At 37.7% G+C, this 12,726-nt stretch overlaps 1 protein-coding gene across 1 annotated transcript in view; it reads left to right on the forward strand.

Moving 5' to 3' along the window:
• The window catches only part of ipo11 (importin 11), a 128,335-nt gene that overhangs the window by 51,075 nt on the left and 64,534 nt on the right, over positions 1–12,726 (forward strand). Inside the window, exon 16 of the mRNA XM_085294762.1 lies at positions 6,568–6,694. Within this exon, the coding sequence (XP_085150888.1) occupies positions 6,568–6,694 (127 nt within the window). The remainder of the gene's footprint in view (positions 1–6,567; positions 6,695–12,726) is intronic.

Genomic DNA, 12,726 nt, shown 5'->3' on the forward strand with positions numbered 1-12,726 from the left:
AAAATGAAGACAAGATGATAGTTTATTAAATTTTAATGAAATTTGCAGATTGTTTCGGTGAAGTTTAATAAACTCCTTGCTATCTAAAATATAACAGGACACCGGAGTATATTCTCGAGCATCTCACACTTCTGATAATCGGTTGTCTGCTTGATGTTTATTCGGCTGTGTAAAAACGATAACTTTAATCTCAGAAAATCCTACAAAGCTTCAAATGACGCGTCGACTATTAAATTAGTTGTCGACGTAATCGTGACTAGTCGACTAATCGTGGCAGCCCTACTTAGAACTCACTTTTTCATTTTAGTAGCTTCATACACTTTATTTGGTGTAAAGTAATTAGACGGGGAAAGGGACTCGTTAGGAAATAGAGGGTTTGGTTTCACCGAACTGTGTTGCAGTTCATCTTATGAATGCTTGGGCGAAACTTTAACCAGCCATAACATGTACTTGCTCAATTTTAATCAGCATGCTTGACCTAACCTAAACATCTAAAAACTTTAAAATGTATCCATTTATTTAAGCGGGGGCCTTACATCTTGTGATAATTTGAGTATGTAAAGAGATTAGGGCAGTATACACACACACACACACACACACACACACACACACACACACACACACACACACACACACACACCAGCCACTACTAGCAACAAATAAAGCACAGCATCAGAATAGCTAAAATAGCTCTCTAACTTGGCAGTGTCAGTAGGAAGAAAGAAGCAGAGGGGACAATACCTGTTTGGTATTTGCAGACGTCACATTCAAAGCAGGTTTTCTGGCTGACACACTTGCTCGATGCACATTTGTCACTGTTACCAGAACATTCCCAGATGCTGCACTGTCTGCCTTCCTTGGCCCTTTGGGTATTCACGGTTGGAGTGTTTAATATGGCATACATATTGTGATCTCACATTTTCACACATAATAGAATCCCAGAGATCCACAGTAATATGTTCAGGTGACAGGTATTATTGTTATTAATGCAAGAAAAACCCGTTTCTTGCAAATAACATTATCATTGCAATAGCTGAATCAATGTCTTTGGCAAAGTCCTTTCACTCACAGGATTTTCTGTTTCCTGCTTGGATACAGTTTCTGTGCCACTTATCATCTTGAGTTGTTTCTTTAGGGTTGAATATATTCTTTAGATCAGAAATCTGCCAAACTTTTTTTTCCATTTTAAAACAAATCAGCATTTCAGGGCTGTGGGTCCCTAACCGTTTAGCAAAGTGTTGCCTAAGAATGCAAACTTAAAGTCTACAGTTCATGGTGTTTACAACTGAGATCTGAGTTACTTACAAGACTTAAAAACAACTTGAATATAATTTGCATTCAAATGATATTTGATTGTGAATTGTGATGGCTGTATTAAAGACAAATCACCCTCCATCTAATGCTTCTGAGCCGCTCATCCAGTAGAAGCTATGTAGATGTTTATTTGCTAGCTTGCGTTTTTTTTTTTTTTTTTTTTTTTTTTTTTTATGTATTTTTTCTTACAAGGCCCTTGCACCTCTTGCAGTTTGCAAGTTTCATGATAAGTTTAGGCCCTGGATAAGTCTGCTTGTATCACTTGGTGTGAAGTAGTAACAGTGCATGTATTCGCACCCAAATCTGTCAGCAAAGCTGCTGTGTGTGGCTTACACCTATGGCTGAGCCTCAGGCAGCCAGTGAGTTGTTTGTCAGTATTTGGCATAATGACTACACAGATGCACATTGTGTACAGTCACCCTCATGAGAAACAGTACTTTAATTTTTAACTTGCTGTCACTATTTTCCTCCCTTTTCTGCCTAAGCCAAAACAGCTGTCTTACCTGTGACGGGACAGCGTGCCTGACAAGAACAGAGGAGCTAGTGAGGCATCTTGAAGCTCATACATATTCAGAACTAACACATGACTTGTATTTGGACATAGCTGAGAGCTTTTTTTTTGTTTTATTTACTTGGACTAGTCTAAAAAACACCTTTTGTTGTAACCTAAACAGATATGGTTTGTGTTCAATTATTTTGCTTCCAGGCTTTACCAGCATAGAAGGCTGTGAAACACTTTGGCACTTTGACATTCCCTTTGTTGCTTGATGTGTCTGTCTGGAGTAAAAAGCATCTGTTGGTTAGCCAAGAGACTTTTCAAAGTTGTTACCTTTTAAGTCTTGGTGTTCTCTTATTGCTAGTTTTAGACACATTGGGTTGATTTTTGTTAGGTTTGTATCACAAGCACGTTGTGATACAAACACGTTGACATGGGGTCAAGTCTTGGGGAAAACAAGCACTCACAAAACTGAGCTTATTATGAAGTCCAGATCAAAAGTTTAAGACCACTTGAAAAATGGCAAAAATAAATAAATAAATAAATAAAAAAAAATCACATTTTGCATGGTTGGATCTTAACAAGGTTGCAAGTAGAGCTTCAACATGTGACAAGAAGAAATGGGAGGGAGACAAAACATTTGTTTGAGCATGCAATTAATTGAAAACCAGGCTTAAACTGAAACAGGCTGATCAAAAGTTTATGACCACATGCTTTTAAAAGGTCAAATCTGTGCAAAAAAGTGGATTTATTGTTACCTTCTGTCAGGTAGTCACAGTGTCATGACATTCTGATGGCAAAGGCAAAAACCCCCAAAACTTTTCCATTTTGAACATGGTTGGGTTGTTGAACTGCATAAGCAGGATCTCTCACAGCGCACCATTGCTGCTGAGGTGGGACGCAGCAAGGCAGTCATTTGGAATTTCTTAAATGATCCTGAGGGTTATGAAAAGTCAAGTGGAAGACCCAAAAATTTTAACCAGCACTGAGCCGGAGGATCCAGTTGGCTGTCTGTCAAGACACTGAGACGATCCAACTCCAATTCCTGGAAGTTTGATTTCTGTTTTTTTTGTTTTTTTTGTTTTTTTTTAAAGCATTCACTCACTTCCATTTCTCCTAGTTACATGATGAAGTTCTGCTTGGGAAGTTGTTAAGATCCAACCATGCGAAATGTGATTTTTATGTTTTGTGTGTGTGCGTGTGCCATTTTTCAAGTAGTCTTGAACTGATTGGGCCTGTATTGGGGTTCCATTTTTATCCCTCAACCGTGAAGTCTTGTGCTATCACAGGCAGTTTGGACACCCAACTTTGTGAATACAGTAACTCATGAGGTGGCATACATCTAAAAATCTTAGGACTAGTTGAGATTAAGTGTTCTGTAAATCCTGTGAAAAGGATCACTCGAGAAAGATGACACCTAGGATTTTCAAAATGTTTCCATAGGTGCATCCACTAAAAACCTTGGATGCATTCGATTATCGTAACCTTGGCCTTTAGGTGACCAGAAGTCAAGTTTTGTGAAAGTCTTCTGAATACAGTAGCTGAAATGAGGTGATGTAGGATTTTCACATTTGTACTAAAGGTGCATTTACTTGAAGATGAGGGGTAGCTCTGGCAGCAGCTATTTTTTTTATTTTTTTTAATACTACTTGTCATATCATTGCATTTTCTTTAGTTTCTTTTGCATTAGCTCTGATTGTGACTAACAAGCTCTTCCATTTGGTATTGACTAAGTGAATTAAATTTGAGTCCTAAAATCTAAAAATGGTGCTTAAATCTTTACGGCAGTGATGTGGAACTGTTCACTCGAACCTTAGATCCAGGCTGAATCGCTTTTTGCAGGAATGGTAAAGGGAATTATTTTGTGCCACTGTGTAAAAGGTTCTTCATACTCTGACTTGGAAGTCTCACACTACATTGCTTAGGAATTTTAAGTATTGGGAAAATAAAGTTTTACATACACACAGCAATGTATGAAATAAATTACATTTATGTAGCCTGAACTGTGCAAGATTTCTTTCTCGGCAATAATGTAAAATTCCTTTGGGCTCATTTCTGTCCACGGATTTCCCATGGGCTTGCCAGAAATGATGAACAGGGTTCCTGACAGCTGTGTGAAGTTGTGGAGGAGGAAACAGCTTTAGCATGGATGAGTCATGTCTGACCTTTGACAAATACCTCTGTCAACCTGTCTGTCCATCTGCTTCTCTAATCTTTTCTTCCACTTTGCTACTGCACTAATAATAGACTGTACCACCTGTAATCTCCCTTGCTGAAGCAGATATTCAGTATTTTTTTCCAGTCATGCACAGATGCAACATAGCCCTGGAAATGTGTAGTCTGTTAGTCACGTCAGTACAAAGTCAGAAATAATGCTGAGAAGGTTAAAGATTTATTTGTTGGATACTCAAAGACATTTTGCAACTGGTTTTCTACAACATGATCTAGAAAAAATATTGCTTATATACAGAAATGTTGTTTATTTCTTTGTGCGGGGCAGATACTTGCCAAAAATCAAACATTGATAAATCATCACCAAATCAGGAAATGTGTTCCTTACATGGACTTTCCTTCTTTGTCTGTTAATCATAACTCTTCAAATTCAGCCCTGAACTCTGCTGAAATTCCTGTGCCACAGAATTAAAGATTAAAAAATGCATACATATTAGCATTTGCAGATTTTAAAAAATTGTCTTTACCAATCTTGGCTCACGATGCCGTCTCATTTTTGTGTGGCAATGCTGCTGTGGTCGCAGTTTTTGTCTCTAAACTTTCCTGACATCTGTGGTCTGAGTATCATGCATCTCCTTTCACATTGCCAATTTTTCTGGCTGGTTCCTCGTTTTGGATGCAGACAGACTCTTTAATTAAAGCCAATGTCATTGCCTGTTGATTCTTGGATGTGCCTGTTGATGCCTCATATGTGTGCTTATTCATTAATTAAATGCTTGCCCTTAGACTTATTCCAGAGTTGAAAGCAATATGGAAATTTTATTGGGGCCAAGATTTGAAGGGACCGTTATTAAGGTTTTGGTGGAAAGTAAGTAGGGTTCAAACATGAAAAGGAAAAGCGATGCAAGTCTAAAGGATAAAGGTACTATATTCTCAGAGTTTTAAGAACATCAAACATTAGCAATAGCCACAGATTTTAACTTGTGTGAGTGATAGTAACAGATGATCTTGGGATAATTTACATGCAGTGTCACTCTCTCTTTGGATCAGAGATGCTAGCATTTTGATTTATTGAGAGCTGGTTGAATGTTCCCAGTTGCCTGTTTACTGCCAGTGGCATTGGCATACCTGCTTTCTCATTTTGGAACCATCACGTGTTATTGCCTCAAAAAAACCTGTGGAAATCCAGTTTGTCTGGTTAACTCTATTTTACTTTAAAGGTCATTGATGGATTGTTCATTCTTCTTTGATGCTCCAGTTCTTTGTGATCCTGTGCAGCAGGCCTTTAATTTAATGTTATTTGCTATACATTTATTTATTTATTTATTTTTAAGATCAAGACTTGTAGCTTGTTTTGTGCATACACACTAGAGCTGACGATTTGCTTCATAGTCCAGTCGTCCTGTTGCCCCTCATGGTATCTCCAGTGAGTGATGGCATCGCTGCTGGGTGCCAGAGCATCATACCACTGTGGTATCCATGTGTATCCACTCGATATAATATGTACCCTGTTGTGGTTTTACTATATCGTCCCCCTCTGTGTTGCAGGTATTGGTTATATGTGGAAGTGGGACACTGTAGCTTGGCTTTTTTAAAAATTATTATGAATCTCAGAACAATGATAATATTATCGATTTATTGCATCAGTGGGTAAACTGGAAAAAAATAGCCTTGACTGGTGAGCTATCACTATTAACCTTTTGACCGCCATCGATCCCTGACATCATCCTCCATCAGCACGACTGTAATGCACACATGCAAGGTTGTTTTTCCATCTCCACCTCCTGAGTCATACTGTTGTTTAGCATCTTCTGGCTGGTGGCCCAGGCTATGATCTCTGCCTCCCTGTGGATGTTTGACAGGAAGCCAACAAGAGTGTCACTCCCTATCCTCATCTGTCTCTTCCCTTGTCCTTCAGTCCCTATCATTACTGTCAAGGTGGTCCTTAGACATACAAAAGGAGCTTGCCAAATATAATTGTCTGAAAAATAACTTCCAAACGTATAGCGTCTTGCAATTTAGACATGCAGCTTGCTTTTGTCACATAACTACTCCACACAAGTATTTTTTTAAAATTAAGTATTCTAGTTTTCTAACTAGGCCAATTCTCTTACTTGGTCATTAGTCACAAGATTCATTGTCCCTCAGGCTTTCAGTCTCTTGCTCATATGAATTCAGCTAAACAAATGCACATACAGTAGAATGTGTCTGAACAAATACATTCTTTACACTCCAAGTTCAGACTTATCTGTAGGGTGTAATAAAGTGACAGTGATATTTACCTGAGAGCACAAATTGTGCCATAGCCTCCAGCATACAGGAGGCAACAATAAAAAATAAAAAAAACACAACACAAGAAACAATTCTGAATAAGCTTTAAACAATGACAGTGCAGATTTCATTATTTGAATAGGCCCAGCAGTTTTTAATGGTCTGCTAACTACTGCTGTGTATTCACATTATGGTTCTAAGATTATAGCGCCAGCTGGTTAATTTCTCCATATTACGATATAATTGAAGAGCACAGAGTAGTCATCTGTTCAGGTTTTCAGCTAAAAGTTACTTTGTCTTCTTCTGTCCTGCAGGTACAAGTTGATTCGTCGACGAGTCATCTGGCTAATAGGGCAGTGGATTTCTGTCAAGTTCAAATCTGACCTTCGACCTTTACTCTATGAGGTCATCTTAAGTCTCATGCAAGATCCCGACTTGGTGGTAAGGCAGCTACATACAGTTTTTTTTTCCCCCACTCAAAAGTGCTTGGTGATTAAAGTGCCAGGTTCTCTTACAAAAAACCCTCCTGTTCAGTTCATAATGACTGAAATGGGCTGTTAGTGAAAGTGCACAGCTGGCTACACAAACACAGTTTTCTGCTTAATAGCGTGAAACCACAGCCACTGTGCTGCCATCTTTCTACATAAAAAAGCCAAATGTAATCAGAGTTTGTGACAAGCTTTTTCCATCTTTTTTTCTCAACTTACTGTTTACTGTAGATTTTATATTTTGAATTTTTCCTTTACTATCCACTAACATTTTTATTTAGCTGTGGCCTTGACAAAACCATAACCCCAATTTGGACTGAGTTTCACCGTAAGGTAAAATTAGTTTAATCATCTGATATGCTTTCTGTCTCATGCACTTGATTGTTTTCTTTTAACATAATTTATATCTAGTAATATGATAACATTTTAATTAAAGTTAAGATTTTAATACTTAATCTCCAAACAGCCAGAAATGTGATCAGGGATTGGTTCACTCAAGAGGTAGCAGTTAAATATCATTTTCTGTGTCCATTAACTGACACTCAATTATCATCTGTCATGTTGTGGGGGTATGATGTTGAATACAAAATACATTTCATGTATATTGAGTAGAGATGGCACGATACCACTTTTTCATGTCCGATACCGATACCGATATCATAAATTTGGATATCTGCCGATACCGATATGAATCCGATATAGTGTTTTTTAATCAACAAAACTGTTTTTTAAATATCTTGCTGCATTTTGTATAAGTTCATACTCAAGTTTAAAACAACAACTACACTAAAGCTATTCTGTTATACCTGTATGCAAAAAAAAAAAATTTCATAGTTCAGCAATACTGATCAATCTAATAAACTTAAACCTACACCATCCTCCCTATTCTGGTATTTTAAAGAGTACTTAGCATAAATATTAAGCAACCTAACTAATAGGGTTCCAACTCCCAGCAACAACAAAAATAAATAAATAAAAAATAGGGAACCACCCCTCACGCTCCACCTCATGATGCTTAATCGACGTAATCAACCTTAATTTGATGCAGTGTGAAAAAAAAATGCACAGAAATCAATTATTTTTCAAGAAATATTAAATAGATTCAACATCTTTCTTCAACAAAATTGCAGACTGCACAGATGGTACCTTCCCAAAGGAAAAAGTACTATAGCTTACTAGGGTATATATATTAGACTTAATAGTTACTATATACAGTAATTGACTTCTATTCATTTTACATCAAATTAAAACTTTGGGTGTCAGATAATTATTTATTAAAAGCTAGACATTTTAAATGAGAATAAGAAAGAAAAGTATGTCTTTGTGCCCCCTTTTCCCTGTTAATGCCCTATCAGCCCCCCTGGCTAAACTTTGCTAGATCCGCCCCTGCACAGTTACCAGCCGTCAGCTACGTAGAAAAGATCCTCGAGTAGAAAGTAATATTAAATAAATTCTAACAACAGCTGATCAAGCTTAAACGTGCTGCTGTTGTTCAGCCGCTGGTTTCCTCTTTCTGGTGCAAAATGGGCCAAAAGCAAACTAGAGACACGGACTCGCGACAGAAAAGCCGATCAGCTGATCGTTAAGCAGTTTCATGATTGAAGTAGCAGCAGGAGAGGCAGTCGTTTGTTAAGCTTAACGCAGGAATGCTTTACAAACATTCAGAGATGGACTTACACACTTGCTTTACTTCTCTCGGGATAACTTTGTCGGAGATGAAATGCCGGGTTGCTAGCGAAGCTCCAAATGCTATCCAGACCACCGACAGGTCCCGCATGCCACAGCCGCTCTATCACGTGATGCATACTGCTCCGACGTGCTAACGTTCTGAGGTGAGTTACGGCGTGTTGCAAGTTTTGTGAGGTGCTTTCGTGATATTTAATGGATCGGATTACATTTTTTAGTTTTCTCCGATATCCGATCCAGTAATTTAGGTCAGTATTGGACCGATACCGATACGTAATATCAGATCGGTCCATCTCTAATATTGAGTAAAATTCATTGCAGGTTGCTGACTTTTCTTTGCCAGTAGGTGGCTAAATAGGATAGTTACTCACTATTAACAGAGATAGATTTGTGTCTGTATGTAGACTGGAAAATGTACTGCGCATTTGAATTTCAACAACCTTCTATTAAGTTGTGAAACACTACTTAATGCTCTTAGAGAAGTTTGTTCAGGGTTCAAATACAATTCAAATAGCAGACACTGAACAAATCTAGAACATGTCATTCAAACGGGCTCACTTTTTGTGGAACTGAGTGTTTCTATCCGTTCCTGTACATGCAACAGGAGTTGTCAGTCATTTTTATAGGTTAGAATTTAGAATAAAAACGTGTGTACTTTAGGGCTGCCACGATTAGTCGATTAGTCACGATTACGTCGACTATCAAAATCATCGACGACTAATTTAATAGTCGACGCGTCGTTTGAAGCTTTGTAAGACGTAGGAATAAGTAGTAGGATTTAAGAGTGTAATAACGGACTGAAACAGAGAAGAAGAAGAAGAAGCAGTGTCCGGTATCGTAGCTGTGTCCAAATTCAGGAACCGCATCCTCCTGTGCAATTGTAGGCCGATTACGTTACAGCGACATGACAAAGACTGTCCAAATTTGAAGACTCCGACAAATGCGGCCTTCGTTTCCCCAGATTTGAAGGATGGGTCGGGTGTATACTTTGTGGCCCAACCTATCCCAGAATTCATAGCGCTGCCCTGCTCAGTTTCCAATGGCGGCAGCTAGTTAGTTTTAATATTACTCTTATTATTCTTTCTGGGTCACAAAATAAACGTTTAACATATTTTCAGGCGAGAATGTAGCTGTGTAAACCTCAAATATCTGCTCAGTTTATCAAGACACCACATATTTTCCAAAGCGTCCCGACGAGCTCGATAGCTAGCCGGGGGCAAAGCTCACTAGAGCTGGTGAGAACACCGGACTCCCGGCAAATCGTTTTCAAACCCACCACCGTCTTTCGCTACTCAGGTTAAACATGATATATAAGTCACTTAGATAACCTAAAAATCTATGCCGTGCAAAAGCCTGCAGTCTTCTTGACTAATAAAGGCACATCTCATATGCCAATTGATGAGCACTGCTGTAATCCCTCAGATGTCTTGGGGAGTACAAATATCAAAACAGTTGTAACAGTTTCAACTCCCCACCACTCACACTCGCACAATCTGCTGGCCTCAGATTTGTCTTTGTTCTACCGAAACAAAATTTAAGTTGTAGTGAAGTGAGCCTCAAAATGATGTCATGATAGATCAAGGAAATTTGCTATAGTGATATTCTTGGCAAAACAGGAGGGGGAAAAAATAGCTTGATAATGTTTTCAGTGATTGTAGCTTGAAGGCAGCATGTCATAGTTCAAACAGACATGTCTTGTTCTGCCTCTTAGGTAGTCTAAATGTGTAGCGCCACTATATCAAATTTAGCCTAATTGAAATCACTAATGATTTTTGCTTTTTAAAGGTCCAGCCTGAACTTTGATCATAATTTGTGTGGTGTTACCTTATATACGTTTGGCTGCTTTGATCCAGATGTTGTGCACAGATGGTTTTTATTGCACTTAAAAGAATGCGCACTTAATGTGATAATTTAGTTACATGCCAGTATTATCTATTTTACTCTTATTTACACCCTGTGTAGGTAAATGGGTTTTGTAAATCGTTTGTGATATAAAGTAGAGATTAATTTCAGTACTGTTACCATTTCAGCGGCATTTCCTCGTACAAACTTGCATTTACATAACTGACCAGCTCACTAATCATGTTGTAGTTCCTGATCAGTATCTTTCGGGGCCAATTAGAAAGTCTTTACCTGAATGAATTGTTAATCAAACCTCGAGACTTATAAACAATCTAAGTTGTTAATATCCTTGTTGCTGCTCTGTTTTCCTTATTAACCTGGAAAGTTATTCACTTATTTAATTATGACATCTTGTGTCCAAAAATTAGACTGAAGCGCCTTGTCATAGTCGCATTGTATTTAAAAGATAGATGTAGGAGCTCATGCTGCAGTGCAGCAAACTCTTCATTGTTATGGAAAAAGGAAGCCCATTTGGTTGCATAAAGAAGTCTAATTGTGCAGAAGTCTATGGGAAAAACAACATGATCTGTGACCTGTAATACTTTCCCGATGAGTTAATGGCCTCAGTCATTGTACTGAATGCAATATGATGAGCTTTTTTGTAATTTATGGTGCCATTTACTGTTAGAAAGGGTGATAAGGCAGTGGCCCTCGGTGTCTTGATCAGATTAACATTTTGATTATCACAAGCATGCTCTCTTAAATAGTTTCCGCAGACTTCTGTGGTAGTGTTGCACACTCCGGGAGCTTTATATGTGAGACAGCCATCCATGCACATGCTTTATTAGCATCCATCAGTGGCATTCATGAGCTAAATCACAGATGCATATTACTTGGATTGTGACAGTTTTTTTTTTTTTTTTTTTTATCTCCTCATTTTCTTCAAGGTGTTCTAGTTTTTGCAGCATTCTTGTTTGTTTACTCACAGAGTCTTAGTAAAGGTTAAAAATAGTCTTGTGGTGAGTTTAAGCTTTTAACTCCTTAAGCTTTTACACATACATACACATTGTAACAGTTGCTATTGTAATGCAGTGTATCACCACATGGCGGCGCCTCCTGTCTCACGACTGGTGTCACCCCCTTTTTTTGTTCTTCTTCGCACTCCTCCTGTAATGGATGCTCCCGTGTGTACGCGGACTAGTGTGCTCTTTAGTAATGTGTGGTAGAGGTAGCACTTTTATTTTTGATATTGTAAATAAATGAGTACTTTTTGGAAAGTCAGAAGCTGTTGCTCATTCGCTATCCACCTGCACATCTCCGCGGCTGGCTTCATCTCCACCGCACGTTACAACATACATGTATTTAAGTGAACACTAATCATTAATTTGTATTATAATGATGTATTATAAAGCAACTTAACTCATCGGTAACTACAAATTGTGGAAATGGCTGTTGCTTATCTGCCAGCATTTTTTTTTTTTAAATTAACACTTAGAATTTTTCAGTGAGCACTGGCTGAAATATTTTCCAGAAGAGGATATGTATTTGTGTTACTTAATATGCATGTAGGTTTTTTAGATGATGCTCATTATCATTTTACTCCAGATGATTGTTTTGGATTTGGTGTTGCTTTTTCACGTTACTTTTATCTTAGTCAGATTCACTGAGTTGGTTAAATGTAAGTTTTCCCTGGTTAGACCTTCAGTTACTTTTATAGTTGGCATAAATCTGATGAATTTATTTTTTATTTTTTTATTTTTGGCTTCTTAACCCCTCAGATATTTTGAACATCAGTAACATTTTAAAGTGAATGTTTCATGTAACAGTGTCGGACAATACGTATGTTTTTGTATAAGACCCATCTGAGTATTTTATCTCCATCTTTTAACCCATGGTTTTCTCTATGCTTTGTTGAATTAGAATGTAGTTTCACTCATAAGTATTCCAATTGCCAACAAGGCCAGTGCTGATGGCACTTGCAGAGCCCACTTCATCAACATACTCCTTTTGTTGCTGGTTAATGTATGCGGAATTATTAAAACCATATTCAGTATTTTATGAACATGCAGACAGAAGGGCTGTGTTTTTTCTTCGTGTCTAAACCAGACTGTCTGAATTTCAGATTTATCTTTCATTAATGTACTTTTTCCATTTGTTTTGTTCGTCACCTGTATTTTCAGTATAGAACAGATGCTTCAAATTTTTGTCTATGGATTTATAATATTGTTAGCCCATATTATTATTGTTATACAAATGATTGTATTCATTTAAAATGGCCAAATGTATCATATCTGTTTAGTGGACAAATATCATACAGCTTATATTTTGACTAAGCTTCTGCCTAGTGTCAAGTGTGTGTGTTGTAAGTTAATTACCAAAGAGATGCAGACCTTAGATTATGCTTACTTACAGTTATTGCTGTCATGTCATTTTTTAAAAATAAAACATAATATGAGA

Source organism: Mchenga conophoros, linkage group LG12 (genome assembly GCF_057382185.1).
Source record: "Mchenga conophoros isolate Kocher_MC1m ecotype Shallow Benthic linkage group LG12, M_conophoros_male_GT1.1, whole genome shotgun sequence".
NCBI lineage: Eukaryota > Metazoa > Chordata > Actinopteri > Cichliformes > Cichlidae > Mchenga > Mchenga conophoros.